This window comes from Microcebus murinus, chromosome 8 (assembly GCF_040939455.1).
Source record: "Microcebus murinus isolate Inina chromosome 8, M.murinus_Inina_mat1.0, whole genome shotgun sequence".
NCBI classification, from domain to species: domain Eukaryota; kingdom Metazoa; phylum Chordata; class Mammalia; order Primates; family Cheirogaleidae; genus Microcebus; species Microcebus murinus.
This window is the reverse complement of record NC_134111.1, coordinates 96,700,359-96,719,337: the sequence shown is the minus strand read 5'-3', so window position 1 is coordinate 96,719,337 and position 18,979 is coordinate 96,700,359. Positions and strand designations below refer to the sequence as shown.

The window sequence follows — 18,979 nt, the reverse complement described above, 5'->3', positions numbered from 1 at the left end:
CTTTTAAAATAAAATCTTTAATACATTTAAAGCATTTAAAGTTGCTTTACTATCTCATAATTTCTTCAAACTTGGAAAACCTAAAACTTGAAATAAAAATATTACCAATTATTATTTATAAATCAGTACCTTAATCTCCTTTGAAACGCGTTAGTCTTACAATGAATATGTGACACAGTGAAGACTACAGACACAACACAAAGCAAAGATGTTTCTCGAGCTCACCATGCAGGTTTTGTCCATAGAGCCAGTTAATATTAGAGAGCAATCCCAATTGAATAAGGCACTGCTAATCTCAGCACAATGACCAATTAAAGTATACACCTTCCTACAAAATGGAAATAATTGAAACTAGTGAAAGAATTCTTGCTTTAGTATATGCACACAACTAATGAGGCCAAGCCCATCTGTGTAAACTAACTAAATTTTGGTCTTTACAAAATAATATATTTGATGACAAAATAAAAATGGATCTGCTACAGCTCAAAAGGAAGCTACTAATAATTTCGTTTCAACAAAAAGGTACTTAAATTTTAAACAGTCAATATAACGTTACTTAAGGCAACACTTCAGAAAGGAATGGGTAACAAATAGTAAAGGCAGTCTTAAAACCCTAGAAATATTGTCATACCAGGTGAGTGGACCTTTGGTCATTCAGAAACTATAGAAAAGCCCTTCCTTCTCCCTCATTTCTCGTCGCACACATCTCGGTCAGTACCCCAGATAATTAGCCCCTCCATCAAAATGCAGGCAGACCCACGCGTGGAGTTTTCCAACACAAATATGCTAATTTAGTTAACTTCTTAGCAACTAGGACCAAAAATCATTAGGAAGGAAACTGAAGTTCTTGGATTAAATTGAATTTGAGAAATTAACTATGAGTTTTATTTATTCATGCCTACCATAATGAGAAGCCACTGAAATTTGATTATATAGTACATGGAATAAATAACAGCTATATAACCAGGCGTCTGCTAACATTCTCCCTTGTGTTGCTGTTTGACATTATTTGCTCAGAATGCTGAGGAAGTACATATTTTGTGGATCAGAAATATCATTAAAGAATGAATTAATTTATGTTTTTAATGTATCCTATTCCTACGGAATCCAAAGCACAGTTAATAGATAGAAGGTTGAACTAATAAATAATAGAATGTCTTCTTAACTCCCGATCCATGTTAAAAAAATTCTTCAGAATTAAGAATTACCTTCCAGTTTCAGCATCCCACACTACAACTGTATGATCAAAAGACCCCGTGATGATTTTGTCTCCTGAGGTGTTAAATGACAAGGAGATGATTTCAGCAGAATGTCCCTAGAAAAAGAGCAGATCTTGTCACGTATACCTGTAGATAAAACAACTTCTGCAAATATACCATATCAAAGTCTAACAGGAAGTGCTAGAGAAGGCCAAACTCTAGGATAAGAGATCAGTGGCTATGGGGTGGGGGTGGCATCTGTATATAGGCAGAAGGTTTCCTTTGGGGTGATGGAAATGTTCTGAAACTAGATTTTGGAGATGGCTGCATAATTCTGTAAGTGTATTAAAAATCATTGACTTACACACTTAAAGCCAATTCACTTTAATTCATTAATGCTGTTTTGGGACTGCCAACTAGTACAATTTCTATGGAAAATAATATGGAGATACCTCAAAGAGCTACAAGTAGAACTACCATTTGATCCAGTAAGCCTATTTCTGGGCAACTACCCAAAGGCAAAAAAGACATTCTATAAAAAAGACATCTGCACTAGAATGTTTATAGCAGCAAAATTCACAATTACAAAGATGTGGAAACAACTATGTGCCCATCAGTACATGAGTGGATTAATAAAATGTGGTATATATGTATACCATGGAGTTCTACTCAGCCACAGAAAAACAATGGTGATCTAGCACCTCTTGTATTATCCTGGATAGAGCCGGAGCCCATTCTACTAAGTGAAGTATCACAAGCATGGAAAAACAAGCACCACATGAACTTTACCGTCAAATTGGTATTAATTGATCAACACTTATGTGCACATATGGTAGTAATATTCATCAGATGTCAGGCAGGTGGGAGGGGGGAGGACAGGAGGGGTATATTCATACCTAATGGGTGTAGTGTGCACCATCTGGGGGATGGACACGCTTTAAGCTCTGACTTGGGTGGGGCAAAAGCAATATATGTAACCTAACATTTGAACCCCTGTAATAGTCGAAATTAAAAAAGAAAGAATAAAAAATAGATCAAATTAATTCACACTAAAAAAAGAAAGAAAGAAAAGAAAAAGGAAGAGGGCATGTCTGGGGAAATTAGAGGGCTGCTTTCACCTTATCTTGGAAACACCAAAAAGAGCTGTGTACTTCATGGGCTGAAAAGCGATGATGTGCAAAACGAAACAGTGTATAAAGTAAAAGTAATTACATTTAAAAAGGAAATTCTTAAGATAATTTGAGATGAAAGAGACTAATAAACTTTCACCTGGTTACAGTCCATTGTGCAGGAATCAAACTGTGTAGGACAATGGGAAGAAACCCGACTCTGCAGTAGATTCGGGAATCTGATAAAGAGATCCTGCTTGGACTATGTATACCCCTACTTCCCTAATTATTTTAGTAAACTAACATAATTGTATTTTTAAATAATACAAAGAATTAGAAAAATTCATTTACGAATTGATTTTCTGGTTGACTCCAAATGAAATGTAGCTAAACGTTAGAATTCTAGATACACAAAACAAAGGCACTGTCTGATGGCAGACAGGTGTGCAGAGCAGGACTCACTCCATCAAACACTCTTAGGCACGGTCAGTAAAAGGCATAATTTTAGTCGGCATAATGCCGACTGCATAAGGCATAATGCCCCTGCAGGCATTAACAGAGGCTCTGCCAGAAAGAAGAGGTAGTAATGATGATGAGAAATGCTAAGAACTGAGAACATAAAGATTATACTTATATTAATAGTGCTAGCAACTCAGATTTAAGAAAGAAAGGCACTTGGTGTAATTTCAAACTGGTGATTTTTTTTTCTTTTTTAGTCCATGTTTTAACTTTCTTAGAAATAGCTTTCTTGCACACTTATAACCCTGCCTCGAGCATTACAAAAATGATCCTTGTAACCCAAAACATTTGTATCCCCATAATAGTTTGAAATAAAAAAAAAAAAAAGAAAAGAAAAAGCTTACATAGGAAAAGAATCCTGTTTTTTAAAATTTACCAATAATTTTGAAAGGACAAGAAAACTGGATCTCCCACCGTGCTGTTCCCTCTGATTACAATGTTGAATTGTCCGGGTTTTGTTACCGTAACTCAGGCTGGGGTGTAAGAAAGTGGGAGTGGCAGATGACAGGGAGGTGCTGGACAGTGGCAATGACAGATAAGAGCACCTGTCATCAGCAATTCCTCTGTGGACGGTACCCTTTGGCCTTTCCCCTCTGGTCACTTGCCCCTTGTCATTTCAGACATCGAGGTGCAGGGGGCTCTAAGACGGGTGGGTGGAGAAGACAGTGTTCACGGTCATCCCTTTAAGGAATCTCTGGCGTGGTTCCCCAGTCCTGCCTCTTCCAAAAAGCGCCAGCCTCCACCTATTTGCCCTTGAGCCAGACAGATGACCATGGGTTCTAAGCTATCGTTTGTGTGTGTCAGAGACTAAAATCAGTCAAAATAAAAAGCTTATCTGGCTTCCCAGCACCTCGCCCAAGTCTTTGGGAATACCCAGCCAACCAGTTGGAACACTCTCCCACTGCAGTTTGAAAGCCAAGAGCTCCAAAACATCTAGCTTAGAGCTCGCTTTGTAGCAAAAATACAAATAGCAGTGAACACAAATAATAGGCTTATTAACATTATTAACATACTGTTAAAGTGAACACCTCCTCTCCATTCTGAATGTTCCAGAGTTTGGCTGTTGTGTCCATACTTCCAGTAGCCACCAATGTGCTTTGAGGGTTAAATGATAAACACACCTACGTTAAATGAAATGGAAGAAATTTTAGGATGAGGTTTTCAAGTTGTTGACTGTATATGGAAAAGTTTCAAGATGCAATTACCTTAGCAGATTCAGTTTAATTATTTGTGCAAGTACACAACAAAACTCCAAATATGAGTAACCTGCGATTCCCAGGTTGAATCCACTTGAAAAGAGGCTGCTGTCCTCCCACATCACCCAGCTCGAGCTGGGGGAGCACTGGCTCCCCCTCACAACCCCCAGACATAGAAGAACAAGAACAAAAGCACAACCCCTCTCCTATGAGCTTCACGCTATCTGGCTCTCATCTTCCTTGTTGATGTCGTCAGTTCTCCCAATCACACCCCCTGTTCATCAAAGGCTTTGGCTACTGGCTCACAGTCTCGATGCCAAGCCCTGGGTGGCCTTCCTGTGGACAATCTATCCAGCACCCCCAGACCCATGCCCCTGGGCTCCTGTCAGTATCACTCCCATGGTCACACCCTGGACCTTGACATCACCTTCTCTGGTTTCACCACCAATGCATCAATCTCCGGTTACAACTTCTCAACATGTTCAGCTTTCTCTGTTTCTTCCCACTCCCCTGCCCTGGATTATCTTCCATCTCATGGAGACCCCTGTCTTTCTTTTCTCCTGGCCCAGCACCCCCATTCGACTGACACCACCGAAGCATCACTCTGCCAGCATCCTCGACACTCCTAGTTCCTATCTCTCAGATACGCCACCCATACAAAGTCCTAATAGTAACTGTTATCAAGCCAGGGTTTGATCCAATCACCTGCCCTCCCTGGCTCATCACTGAGCCAAGGTAGCTTAAGAAAACCACACAGGAGATGACTAGTGTTGCTCGGTCACGCCTCTGTGCTCAGTGGCGTCCTCAGCACCATTCCCTACTGCAAGATGCCTCCGGCTCAATGCATTCTCCCATCTACTCCCTAGTCTTGCCCCTACTTCATCCTGACCCCTTCTCAGCAGATAACCTGGCTTCCTGCTACTTCCCTGAGAAACTCACCTGTCAGTGGGAGCTTCCTCACCTGGACCTTACTTTCCTCCCCTTCAGTCTCAGATGCAGAGGTCCCGTCCCGTACACTAAAACCCCCTTCCCTGCACTCCCGGGGAGATGTGCTCGCTAACTCTGCCTTCCCTCTAGCCTAGATCTTTCCTGGTGGGCTATATCCATGCTTGAGTTTCTCCCACACAAATCCTCCCTGACTCTATGTGCCCCCTTTTAACTACCTTTTTTCCCTTTTGCAACCCAAATTCCTTGGGAGAACAGTCTACCATCACTTTATGCCCATCTTCCACTCACTCCTCAACTCTACTGTGACCAAATGTCCAATCCAAGAGGCTTGGCCAGTCACCCCACTTAACCCCATGACACCTGCAGTGTTCAGTCCTTTGTTCTCCGTAGTTTGTTTCCTCTTGACAGTTTTGACAGCTCTCTGCTTTTATTCTCTTTTTCATGTTTTATTTTTCTTTTTGTATCAACTGAAGGTTTCTCTTCTTTATCTTCCCAAGAATCTGTCAGTCTTCCCTCCCTCCATACTCTACCTTTTCCTTTGGGCAATCTCACTCATTGGTTTCTACTGCTATACAAGCGCTGGCGACTTACACGTCACCTGAGACCTCGCTGCTCAGTTCCAGCTCCAAAGAGCCCACTGCCAAGTGGGTGCCTCTGTTTGGATACCACACAGGCAGCTTGTATCAATCTGTCTGAGACACAGGGTCATATGGACGCAAACCTGCTCCTTCTCTTCTACGCACAGAATTGGTGAATGGCACTGCCAGACACCCAAGCACTAAATCAGGGAATGATCTTAGGCTCTCTTTTCCCTCATGCCCAGTATCTACTTGGCAACCAAGTCCTACTTCCTCCACTCCCCTAACATCTCTCACATTCTCTCCACCTGCCTTACAATAAGCCTTCATCACTTATCACTTAGACTGCAACAAGATTCCCCACTGTCCTGTATTTCTGATCTTACCTACTTCCCAGTTTTCCTTCATAGTCCAACAAAAATAATCTTCCCAAAGAGCAAAAGTGATCCTACCGCCCTCCAGCTGAAAATTCTCAACAGTGTGGCATTCCCTACGAAATAAAGTCCAATTCCTTAGCGTGGCATATAGCACCCTCTATAAACCTACAGTACGGCCCTTGCCTGCCTCTCCCACTTTAATTACTTACTCACACCCTGTGACCTGACTTCGAATGGGCGATTGCTGTGCCAAGGCACTGATGCTCTGAAGCCAGGCAGCTGGGCAGCACCAGGGGTCCTTGCCTATCACCTCTGGCCATGTGCATCAGATAGGTCACTTAGTGTGCCCCATGGCCATGCTAGGGAAGGTCACAGGGAAGGTCGGGGAGTTCTGCTCTGATCACACGGAGCCACCCGAGTCCTCAAGCTCGCACCACCGTTGCACGCCTCCTCTGAACATTTGCCCGCGCTGCTCCCTCTGCCTGGAATGTGCACGCCATCCTCTCTAGGAAGTCCTTCCCGAACACCTCTCCCTGGCCAAGGGGACTTCACTGCTCCTCTCTGTGCCCTCACTGAGCTCCCTGCCTGCTTCTGGCATGCTCACAACACACCTCTGAGCTTACTCACTGACGCTTTTCCTTCCCCTATTGACCTGCACAGTCCCTGGAGGGCTAGAACAGTGTCTGATTCTATCAGGCACCCCAAGCACGTAGACCAGGGCTTCGGAAATCATCACTATCTAGAAAGGATTTATTGGGTGAATGCCGTTGACTGTGAGAAATATGAATGTCTTCCTAGGAATTACACATTAGGAAAGTAGTTCCAAAATTCTAAGGGAGCGTGGAAAAATGGCCACACTCTAATGCCAAACACTGTGTTTTTCTTTAACCTTGGCCAAGTTATTCAAGCTCTCTATGCCTCAGTATCCTAACCTGTAAAATGGGGACATACCTACCTCTTAGGGCTGTTATGGGCACAGCTACACTAACACCTGTGTGTGTAAAGGGCTTAGGGCAGTGCCTCTCGGTCAGTTAAGTGCCATCAAAGGGCGTTATATTTTTTCACTGCAGTATCCCCAGTATCTAGCAAAGTACCCTGCACATAGCATGAGTTCCTGATGGATGAAGATACCATTAGTTTTTAGGATGACTATGAATAGATTTTACTCCAAAAAATAAGCAGCCTGTGTTTGTTCTTGTTTTCTCTAAGATGAATATAAATTAGCAGGAGAAAGGGTCCCTTTCCCACCCCCAGGGACCTTCCTTGTTCTCCAGAAACGTTTCCAGGCAGCCTGCAGTCTGCTCCCAAGCGTCTTGTTCCTAAGTTCAGACATAGGCCTGGGAACTAGGACACCGCCGGCCCAGTGGCTGTCCCGCCCTTTCACAAGGCTGCCACCACAGTGGCCTGCTTCGCCTCCCTCCACCCCTAACAGCTTCCAGTTTGCTTTGTTCTGGTTCACAGCAGGTTTCTTTTTCCTAGTGAACATTGAGGTTAAAAGGCTGGTCACTCTGTTATCAATTTCCCCTCTTCATCTAGTCATAGTTATTAGCACCTTCTTTTTATGTCTCTTTTCAATTCAAAAGGTACTGAGCTATATTTCCCTACTTCCCACTATGGGGAGAGGTGGTTACGTTTTGTTTCCCTGCTTGAGCTTTTTCTTTCTTTGACCCTTAACAGTCTCATTATTTTTATCCCACTAGCGTGTTGGTAAGGTGGAGAGCTTCTATTTATGGGTCCCCCTTTGGTATTATCTACTTAAGAGCGACTTAAATGCATAACAAGTGAAGTGGGTTAAGCATGTTCCACCTGATGAACACAACAAATGGAGGGGAGTGGGGTCCCCCATCGACGGTCAAAACGCAACCTGGGAATTCTTTAAAGTCTGATAAATTTTCCTTTATTTCAATCTTTGATTAAAGCAAGATAAAGCACTGTCGATTATTAGGAGCAGCAGCCTGTTGATTTTTAAGAGCTATCACTTGTTCTACAGGGTGCCAATTATCTCACCAACTGTTACAAGATGTAACACAGGATTGGCCCAGGGCAAGGGCTTCCCAATAGTGAAAGCTATTTAGAGCATCTCACCATTAACGCAAATTTGAGTTCTAATGATATCCAGAGAACAATTAGCTTAACTATTTCACGTAATACTTAAAAAGTTATTTTAAAAGCTATTATAATAACTTCATTGATCTTCATCAAGTCAACACATTAAAGACAATTCAATGAAAAAGAAAAAGAAAAAACTGGATATTGTACTCACATATTAATATTCATCATATTACATACCTATTTAATCATGCAGGATACAATTATTTGTCAGTATTTGCAAGATCTAAAAACTAGAGTAGTTTTTAAATTTTATCAACACTACCATTGAAAACATATGCAGATTAAAATCACTGGGGTAGAATTTGAAAATTAATTATAAAGGTAGACCCAAATAGAATCCTAAAAAGAAACAACTACATAAAATATATAATACATTATTAAATATACTCACTATTTCTGCTGTATGCCCCCTAAAGGTGTGGTAACATTTTCCTGTTTCTACACTCCATAGTTTACAAGTTTTATCAAAGGACCCAGTGGCAATTTTGTCCCTAAGATTTAAAACAAAAATGTGGATTATAAAAAAAAATAAAAATCAACCACATTATATAAGATACTGAACTAAGACAAAAGATATCAATACATGAATCTCTATCTACTTAGAAATTTACTTCACTTTTAAAACTAGAAGCAATGCTCTATTTGTTTCAGTGGATAATAAAATAAAGGTCTAATTTTTGAATGGTATCAATTTGTACATGTAATTTTAAATATTAAGGATAACATTGAATGTAAATTGGAAATTAAAAAAAAAAATCCGGTTAACCCCATGGCTAATCAGATTTTGAGAAGTTAGACAGTGGGTATCTTCTTGAGAAAATCATATCTATGTTATTCCAGTTGTGCAAGGGTTTAGAGAGGAGATACGATAAAGACTTTCAAAGAAGAGTCTTCTCACATCGACCCACAACACCCAACAAGTAAGAGTAGGTCAGCCTGCGTGGCCTTTGATCTTGGAACTGAAACTTTTTCTTTGATCCTTGGCCCACATCTGTCCTTTAAAACAACTCCATAAGATGTTCACTCAGTGGGGTTATCACTTACAGTAAAACGTCATTGTTCAAAAGTGTAAGGGGTCTTAGGATCCAAAACACAGATGCTAGAGCAAGTTCTGTAAGAGCCCAGCACAGTTGCAGAATTTGTCCAGACTGACACGGACACCTGGCTCCCCTCCTTTGTTCCCAGGACCCCCACACTTCCGTGCTGTTTCTGTGGTCCCTCAGACTACAGGAAGGCAAGGCCTTTCTGTGCTCCAGGGGCAGCTTGTCCTGGCAAACACCCACCCCGCTCCCAAAGCTTCCTCACACTCAAGGCTAGTTTGCCACGCAGAGTCTCCGAACTGGCTTCCTCCCTTGGCGTCCAGTCTAGGGCATTCCCTACCAGCTGCCGATGCCTCTCCGCTTCTGCTCGAGACAAGCTCAGAGCCCAGTCCGCTCTTTATCAGTTCGCTCACTCCATTTTCCCACCCTTCCTGACCCTCAAACAAACATACTAGTCTTGAGTTGCTCTTGTTTACCAATTTCTGTTCTGTCCCAAACTGTTCTCTATATCCATATGACACCACATTATAAAAGACATTACTAATGTTGATGTTTTTTAGAATTACTTTGTTGAATCCAAGCTTGTTTCTGGTCTAATGTATAGGACAGATGAACACTAAACTGGTTGAAGTTCATTCGTTCTCTCTCTCTCTCTCTCTCTCTCTCCCACTCACACACATACTCTCACACACACACTCCCTCTTATTTTTGGTGTCTGCTTTGAGCTTACTCTGCTTAAACCCCAATGCCACCATGGGTGCAATGAAAACGTGCTTTAGCGCATGCATAAATCATCAGACTGAGATAACTATCTAATTAGACAAAGGAGATTTTCATCAGGTGCTTGTGGTAGAATCCAAATAAAGGGCCAAAAAGTATTCCTCACCTCTCCACCCACAAAACTCTTTGTTCTCAGCTAGACACCCAAAAATATCATGTCTGTTGAATGGACTATGAAAGGATATGGTATTATACTATACAGAATACCCTTTAAATAGCGTTGCAGTGAAAGTAGGAATTATACTAGAAGGAAAACAGTGTCATTTATAATTTCAATAAAATCTCTTCCACAGCTGGTATAATAAGGCATTGTAATTATCTATAATGTAAAAATGCATAGAGCAAAGTTTAATTTTCTATAATTTAATTGGAATATTTAATCACTTTAATGTACCAATTAAGTTTAATTGTGCCATCACAATTAATGTGTTTTGAAAGGGTATTACATTTTAAAAAGATATAATGGCTTTAGCAACTCAGATAAAAAGTTTTTTAAAAAACTTTTTAAACTGCAGTATAAAATTCGTACTCTAAGTGCATCAAATTTTTATAAAATTCCTCTGTTCCTTCTGTCACTGTCCCAGATGAAGCTTCCATTTGTCTCATGAACGTACTACGGTATTTGCCTCCTACCTAATCTCCTTGCCTCCTGTTTCTTCTCACCTCCAAACCCTCTGACCCCTCTCTCTGCCAGAGCAATCCTTATATTTAAAATAGCACTTTCACTCTTCCACTTGTTCATTCACAAACCCTCAGTGCTACAGATGGAGCTTAAACGCCACAGAATGCCCTGACCTCACCCACTTCCATTTCTCAGCATGAAATGTTCACTAGAGATTCGTGCCTTGAAATACTGAGCTGCTGAAGTCCCTGCCCCGGTGTCACCCACCCCCCACCCCCCACACCCCCGCCCCACCTTCCGTCCTCCAGGCTCATGACATTCCAAGAGGCCAAGGTCTTTTCTTTGAGGATGGCTCAGCTAATTGGAGTTCAGCATCAGTCTAACAGAAATCATAACAAACCTCCAAATGTCTAGTTTTCTTTTCTTAAAAATGGAATGAGAACTTAATGAACTTAAACATATTCGCAGAACAATCTGAGTGAGAATTTTTTCTATATTTTTATGATGTGTTTTTTTTAATTTAATATCAATCTCATCTACAACCTCATTTAGTAACAATTTTCACCAAAGATTTGCCTTATCTATGTTTTCATAGAAAAACCACAGCTTTTTTTTTTCACATTCACATTTCATTAGCTTATGTAATATTTAGTTAAATGACATAATTACAGCTGGAAGCACAACCAACATAAGCAGGCTTGTGAACAAACACAACTCCTGATAAGCTTAGAAGCTATCCAGTGGGAAGAGAATACCCACACCAGCGGGTAGCCTAGTTGCTACACACATTCAGAGTGCCTGGGGTACCAGCAGTATGTCATGTGAAAAGAGAGAGAACAATGGTTAATCTACTGAATCAGTTAACTAGAGGTTGGTTTTAACGCACTCCTATTGTACTTGCTACTGTTATTTAGCTGTTATGTTAGCACACCCCCACTTTTCCCCCACCTGGCAAGACTGTAAAGTCACTTCTCCACGAAGTAACCCATGTCATGCATGTCGCATAACCCAAAGGCACCAGCCCAGGGCTGCACATCGGCAGGAACTGCCTGCCGGGGACCTCCCAAGGGCCAGAGTGGGGTCTTGCTTGGGCGTGAACTCTTCACCACCATGTGATCCTGGGAAGGGACCCTGACCTTTGTGTTCCGCATGAGGATGGTGATACCCATCCCAAAGGCTCGTCCAAGCACTGAAGGAGGTATTTAAAAGGCTTCCAAAGCACAGACCCAGAACTCAAAGTATTTTTCATCCTCTGCCTCTTCCCTTACTCCTCCAATAGGTGGAGGGAGGGATGAATGAATGAATGAATGAATGAATGAATGAATGAATGAATGAAGAAACAAGTGAATGGATGGACAAACCCGTAAGGATTGTTGAACGCTATGGCGTACACCACATTCCTGTGGCCCTCCAGGGTGTGCAGCTCCTCTCCAGACGCCGTGTCCCAGAGCTTGCACGTGCGGTCGTAGCTCCCTGTGATAAAGCTGACACAAGCAATACAAGCTATCAGCGCGCTGCACGAGCAGAATGGCGGCGTTAATAAAGACTTCACCTCTTACCTGCAGGATAATAACTCCCACTTATCTTGTCTTTTACAATAGAATCACATATGCAGAATAGTTAAATTGAGAACAATATATGAGTCCTTTAACTTAGAAACTAAGTAAAAAAATCAATTTTATCTCAAACCAGAAAAGGAATCACTAAATAAAGAGTGATCTTTCTAATGATGGTTAATTATATAAATTAAATACTATGTATATGAATCAGTAATTTTTTCTGAAACTCTAATATATCTCTCTACTATAGCATCATTCTCCCAGTTGCTCAGACCACAGAATCTTGGCATCAACCCTGACTCCTCTCTTTCTCTCATACAAAACCCATCAGTACATTGTAAGTGAAATCTCAAAACACACCCCTAATATGGCCACTTCCCACCAGCTCCACTGACTCCATCTCTTGCCTAAACAAATGAAACTGTCTTCTAGTGGGTCGTGGCTTATGTATGGTCTTCAAAAATCTATTTTCTTCTCAGAAACTGGAGCTATTTTTTTAACCTTCCTTAAATGGCTTCGTGGCAATCTAGAGAGAAATTCAGACTGCTGCTCGGGGTCTATAAGGCCAGCAGCCCCTGGCTATGCCCAGGACCCTCAGCTTCTCCCAGAAGGACACCCTCATCAGCCATGGTCCCATTCATGCGCGTCTCTGAACTACCAGATTGTTCCTCGTATACATGCTAGTACTTCTGCCCGTCACCATCCCTGGGATCTAGAGCAATGACCTGCACACTAGCAAGTGTTCAATAAATATACTCTGTTTAATAAATTAACAGCTCCTTTAACATGACTAATGCTACAGCAAGAATAGTTGGTATGCTGACATCTAATATTTTAATGTAATATAGTAGGCATCTTAGTCATTCCTTAAGTATTCAATTAGAAAAGAGACTTTATTTTTAAAACATAAATAGAAACATTGCTTCAAAAGCATAACAAACAGATATTTCCCCAACACAGGAAAAAAGTACACAACATTGAAATGCCAATCTGAACGTCAAGTGCTAATGATAAAAGGTAAAAACAAACTGTTACTAAAACTCAACTGAGCAAGAAGGATGACAAGCCAGTGGTATCTTTAATATTCTATTCTATTCTTCTAGGCATTTCCTTCTAGCTGCTTCTCCCATGGCCTTCCTCTACCTATGGGTCAATTTAGACTAAAGTTTGCAACTCTACACATATCTACTATCGACATTGTTATGGGTTGAATTGTGTCTCCCCAAAATGCATGTGTTGAAGTCCGAACCCCAGGCCCCCAGCATGTGAGTTTATCTGGAAACAGAGTCATTGCAGATGTGATTAGTTAAGACGAGGTCATACCAGAGTATGGTGGGCCTTAATCCAAAATGTCCTTATAAGAACAGGAAATGTGGACACAAACACACACACACACAGGGAGAAAATCAGGTGAAAATGAGGGCAGAGGACAGGGTGATGCTTCTACACACGAAACAGTGCCAGCAACCCACCAGAAGCTAGGAGAGAGGAACAGATTCTTCCTTACAGCCCTTGGAAGGAACCAACCCCGCTGACATCTTGACCTCATACTTCTCACCGCCACAGCTGTGAGACAATAAATGTCTGTTGTTTAAGCCCTTCGTTTTGTGGTGCTTTACTGTGGCAGCCCTAGCAAACTAAGACAGACACGTTTATATTTATGTCTGTAGGTCACGAGCAGGCTTCCACCTCATCTTTCCTACCTAGCACCTCAGATCCCAAGCTGACCAGAGCCAGGCTCTGAGCACAGGCCTGAAGTCTCTCTTCGCCATCCTGCAAATCACTACACTAGACGGAAAACACCTGCTCTGAGTCAACTGATCCTAACCATTCAAGGCAGGTAAGAGAGCACCCCACCTAACCCAATCCTGAGTCAAGTTATTCACCAGCTATAATATCTGCTGAGATCCCACTATACCTCCCATTCACAATGGCACAAATATTATGGAAAACTCAGATTAGAATAGTGGGAGAAAGGGTTTATATTTCTCCTCAACGTTCAGTAGGGTACTGAAATCGGAGAAATGAACACGTTACATACTTAACTGACTGGAACCTTGGACAAATAAACATTTTTAAAAAATTTAGTACTTGAGTGCTAAAAATTAGAAATAAAAAGAGCACCTTACCATGAGCCCGATTTGTTAAGTGCAACATTAGTCAATGGCAATATATGTGCTCTGAGAACCTTCAATAAAAGAAAACACCATTTTTTAGACTCAAAGCAAATTAAGTTTCATTCATTCATTTTAATTTAAAACCAGTGAAGATTGGTTTGTCTTAATTATGTGTCATAAATTGATAATATTTAATATCCAAGCAAATGAGAAATAGTACACTGTAGCCTCTATTATTAAGACAAATAATATATTTGGTAATGACAGATAATTACAAAAACATAATTTGCTCTTTGTTTTCCGTCGATTTACCTTTAAGGTAAATTATGGCTAGTAAATAAGATACCAAATAGCACTAATTTGTAACATTTTCTTTTACATATTGTTTATAGGTTTGTATATATGGATGAACAGTGTATACAGGAAATATACTAAACACATTTAAAATATGGATTTTACAATGTATGATTACTTTTTGAATCCTAAGGCTCCTTCCCAGTATGTCTTACTTATCTTACAATCCCTATAAGCACATAGTGTCTAGCGCTAAGTCTAGCACATAGTGGCTGCTTAATGAATATTTATTGAATGTATGTACATAAATTGGGATAATCTATTACTAGAGTGGCCAGCTAGGCTGGGACAGCCCAGTTATATCTGCTGCCAGAGTGTAACTATTAAAAGTATCCACTTTCACTATCAAAAATGTTCCCTTTGGAGAATAAATAAATTACAAGAGCATAGGCATCACAGATCTCATATTTGAAGTTAAACAGTGCCACCTTCTGGAAACAGAGATATTACAACCATGTAACATCATCTAGAAAGTGGAATGGATGGATGACTACCAAAAAGTGCCCAGATATTTTGTATCAGATCAAATAGGTGAGTGTATAAATAATAATTTTATTTCATTAAAATACTTACATTTAGATCATAAAAGATATTGATAAAAGTAGTGTAACATGAATCAATTCTAGAATATACTATTATATATGTTTAAAAAATAAAGAAAATATAAAAGCTTATCCTGAAGTACTAAATGACATTTGTTATATTTTGTATTTAATCAGCAAAAGTGGTAGAGAAAAATAAACATATTTACATCACATTAAAATTACATAATTCATATAGATAAATAATTTACTGTGGCATATTTTAGATCACATGAAAGCAGAAAATATGGAATGTTCATATACTTTGAAACACAATTTCTTAATATTACTCCAACTGAAAAAATTTTTAATTATTCAATAACTTAAAACAACCTTAATAGATAATGATAATCCTTTAAATTTACCATTACAAAAGGGAATTAAACTTATTACAAATCTTTACATAACCTCTCAAGAAATAAATGTTTTGAATGTCACTCATTCATTTAACAATTATTGAGATGTAGTCTTAGCAAATACATGTGAGGCACTGAAATAAATTGCTCTTAAACCTTTTTTGTGGAAAACTATTTTTAGGGAAATAAAAATATTTTGAGGGAAAAGAGATTAATCAAAATCAATTTGTTCACTGAAATTCTTCTACCTAGTATTTTTAAAACATGTATTACCTTAAAAAGATAGAATTTGTGGTTGCCGTGCTGGCCAAGTTTCTCTTGCAGTCTCTGTATTAAAAATTTGACTTGCTCTGTCCGTGAAGCTGTGATTAGAGGTTCTGCTTTGTGGATTTCTTCTACTAAAGCATTGACATCAGTACTGAAATTATCCCAAAAAAAATGTTACTTCTATATTATGTCAAAAATTGCCCATGTGTTTATTGCATGAAGAATTGCATTCCTTTATGAAGCACAACATTTATAAAATTCAAAAACACCATCATATTTCCTAAGAGGTGTCTGGGGGAAAAATTCACATTAATCAGTAAACGGCATGGTGGCATGAAAACGACTCCCATTGCTACTTTCTTGTACTGTGGCTCCGTTGTATCATCTATGATTCAAGTATTTTTATAGACACAATACTTCCAGATTCTTAAACAGAACTAGAAAGAAATCACATACTTTTTTTTTTGAGACATTTATTTACTTTCCAACATTACCAAAACTGGCTACATCTTACATCTCCCTGAGAAAACACAACACTGTTGAGTGACTGGCTTTTTACAGAGAACTTCAAAATCTTAAGAAGTGCCTGGATTCACAGCCCACAAGCCCTTTTGGAAATGACTAAGGGATCCACACTTTTTAAATATAAAACCTGTGTTTCCGCCAAATGTCCAGCTGGAGGTTATTCTCTCATACGGGAGTTTATCGGTACCACCTATATGATGTTTTATGTTGTACAAGCTGTCTCTCAAACTAGACAACAAGACCATTAAGCAGACAAGTTATGATTAGTATCTTCATAGCCTCTTATAGAACATAACCCAGAGCTTTGCATGTTGGAGGTGCACATACATGATTGCTGACTAAATAAGTGAATGTCTATCAAAGACACTTTCTGCATGTTAGCACAGTCACACAAATCAGTAACATGTTCCATTCACAAAAATAACAATTTTGGTTTGGTCTTAAGCCTCATCTTCCTTGAAAATAGCTTAAACAAGGATTGTTGTAGATAAAATTCAATGACACTATCCGTGCCACTGTTTCTTCCTTGATTAAAAAAATATATATACCTATTGAGTAATTTCTCTGTATCAGGCACCTGGAATAAAACTTGGGCCCTGCCTAGACCACCATCCTCTGAGCCATGCCCTGTTCTCCCCGCAAGTGTCCCCCTCCAATGCCAACTCTGTCCAGTGGCAGCTACTCCAGGATTAAGAGTCCTTCTCACCAGCCGTGCTGCCAGTTGGGCTTATTTTAAAACTAGAGAGCAACCCTATCACCTGTAACAGAGGTCCCTTTGCCAACAGTCTCAGGCCACAAGCCTAAAACACAGTATTTTTTCTCTATTTTTTTATTTTCCTCCACTGAGAATATCTTCACTTTATCTGAATTTGGGCTCCCACCACTGCTCTGACTCAGTCTCTCGAAGGGAAGTTTTGCATGAGATTTCCTAAAGGCAATGAACTCCAGGGATATCCTCTGGGCTCACGCCAAGCTTGAGAGATAGACACTAGGTCTAACATCTCTGCAGCATGACAATTAAGGAGGAGGAACATATGCGATCAGCCTTTACAAAATATTTACTTACTTAGAAAATAACAGGCTTAGTAATATATTCTTAAAACTCAATAACAAATGCTTCTCAAAAATGTTAAGGTCTTCAAAAATGAGGAAAGTCTGAGAAATGGGAACAGCCAAGAGGAGCCTAAGGAAACATGACAGCTAAATGTCACGTGGGACCCTGGATTCGAAGAGAATTAGGGAAAAACTAAAGAAAACTGAATAAGATATGAATTTTAGCTAATAACTGTGTATCAATGCTGTCTCAGCAATCATGCAATCATACTAATCTGAGATACTAATAACAGGGGACACTAGGTGTAGGGCATGTTGCCTTCAAAACTTTTCTAAAATTATCCTCAATTAAAAGGTTTATTTTCTTTAAGAAAAAAAAAAAGACCTGTTTTGAAAGAAATGAAACAGCAGAGTGATGGGCCTTTTCCCACCTCCTCCTCATTCAGCAAAACCCTCAAGTAAAACTCACTGAAACAAACAGGAGATAACACACCAAAGAAGAACAATTTTTCAAAATTAATGTATTGTCTGTAATTTATGCAGCTCATCCACCATCACTCTATGACAAGGTTTTCCAATAAAAATTTTGGATATGAAATACTTGTTGCATGATATAGCTACTTACCTGGGCTCGAGATCAAGCAAATCTATGGATTTGGTCTTTAATTCTCCTCTTTTTTCATATTCTAACATAATTCCTATAAAAATGAATGAACATGCTATAAGACACTTATCATGACTACCTATGCCAAAAGTTAATCTGCTTTTCCATAATTTTTATTTTTAAATTTTTTATTTTTATTTATTTAAGATAAATTTTAATTTTTATTTTTAAAATGTTTAAACTTTTAATAAAAAAATACACAGTGATGTCTGCTTCCACAAGATTGTGTAGAACCACTTATCTCTGGTCCTTCCCTCTGAAGACAACTAAATACCCTTGAAATCATTCAACAGACAATGATAACGGAGATTTAGTAGAAGAAGTTGAGCAGGCTAGAAGCCTCAGGGCTTGAGGAATGACAATATGGTGAGATTCCTGTACTTTCTTTTTATCTCCCACATACCCCCAAACTGGAACCAGAGGGACCTGCAGCATGGAAGCACAAAAGAAATAAACAAAAAAACAAAATACAAGAAACAAAAAAGCTTGCTCCCTGTGACCAAAATACCAGTAAAAGAAAAGCTTAACAAATAACTACCAGGCAACCCTAAACCCTACCCCACAACTGGGGCCCCTGCAGGTTGTCCAATCCCCCAGTGGACACCCCAGGCTGCCCCAGTCCCCACTGCACACACTGGATCTTTTTGCCACATATCATATATAGACTTAGTTTTACCTTGCAAAGAAATATGCAAGTTGTTTTGATTTGACATGATATCATACAGAAATGCTGTATTCCTATAGAAATCTTTCAATAATTCACATTGCTGATTCTGTTCTTCATAAATCTGTTCTCACAGAGATAAAATTTTGGCTAACACCTGTCCCTGAAATAGCCAGTGCACTTTAGAATGATATGGAAAATACACACTGAATACCTCATCATTCAACTTCAGCATGTTACCAAACTGACAATGTTGTGTTGCATTTGTGTAAATATAGTTAATAATACTTGTAACTTGTTGCAAAGTGTCACTTACAATAGTAGGTTTAAACACAGAAATTTTGCTGATGCAAGATACA

General features: G+C 39.6%; 1 protein-coding gene across 3 annotated transcripts in view; it reads right to left on the bottom strand.

Moving 5' to 3' along the window:
- Positions 1–18,979, bottom strand: part of DAW1 (dynein assembly factor with WD repeats 1) — a 40,457-nt gene that overhangs the window by 11,989 nt on the left and 9,489 nt on the right. For all 3 annotated transcript variants that reach the window (XM_012749489.3, XM_012749490.3, XM_076006001.1), the window contains 8 exons: positions 17,918–17,990; positions 15,721–15,865; positions 14,169–14,227; positions 11,842–11,964; positions 8,430–8,529; positions 3,841–3,948; positions 1,209–1,315; positions 226–328 (listed from right to left, as the gene is read on the bottom strand). In XM_012749489.3, the coding sequence (XP_012604943.2) occupies positions 226–328; positions 1,209–1,315; positions 3,841–3,948; positions 8,430–8,529; positions 11,842–11,964; positions 14,169–14,227; positions 15,721–15,865; positions 17,918–17,990 (818 nt within the window). The remainder of the gene's footprint in view (positions 1–225; positions 329–1,208; positions 1,316–3,840; positions 3,949–8,429; positions 8,530–11,841; positions 11,965–14,168; positions 14,228–15,720; positions 15,866–17,917; positions 17,991–18,979) is intronic.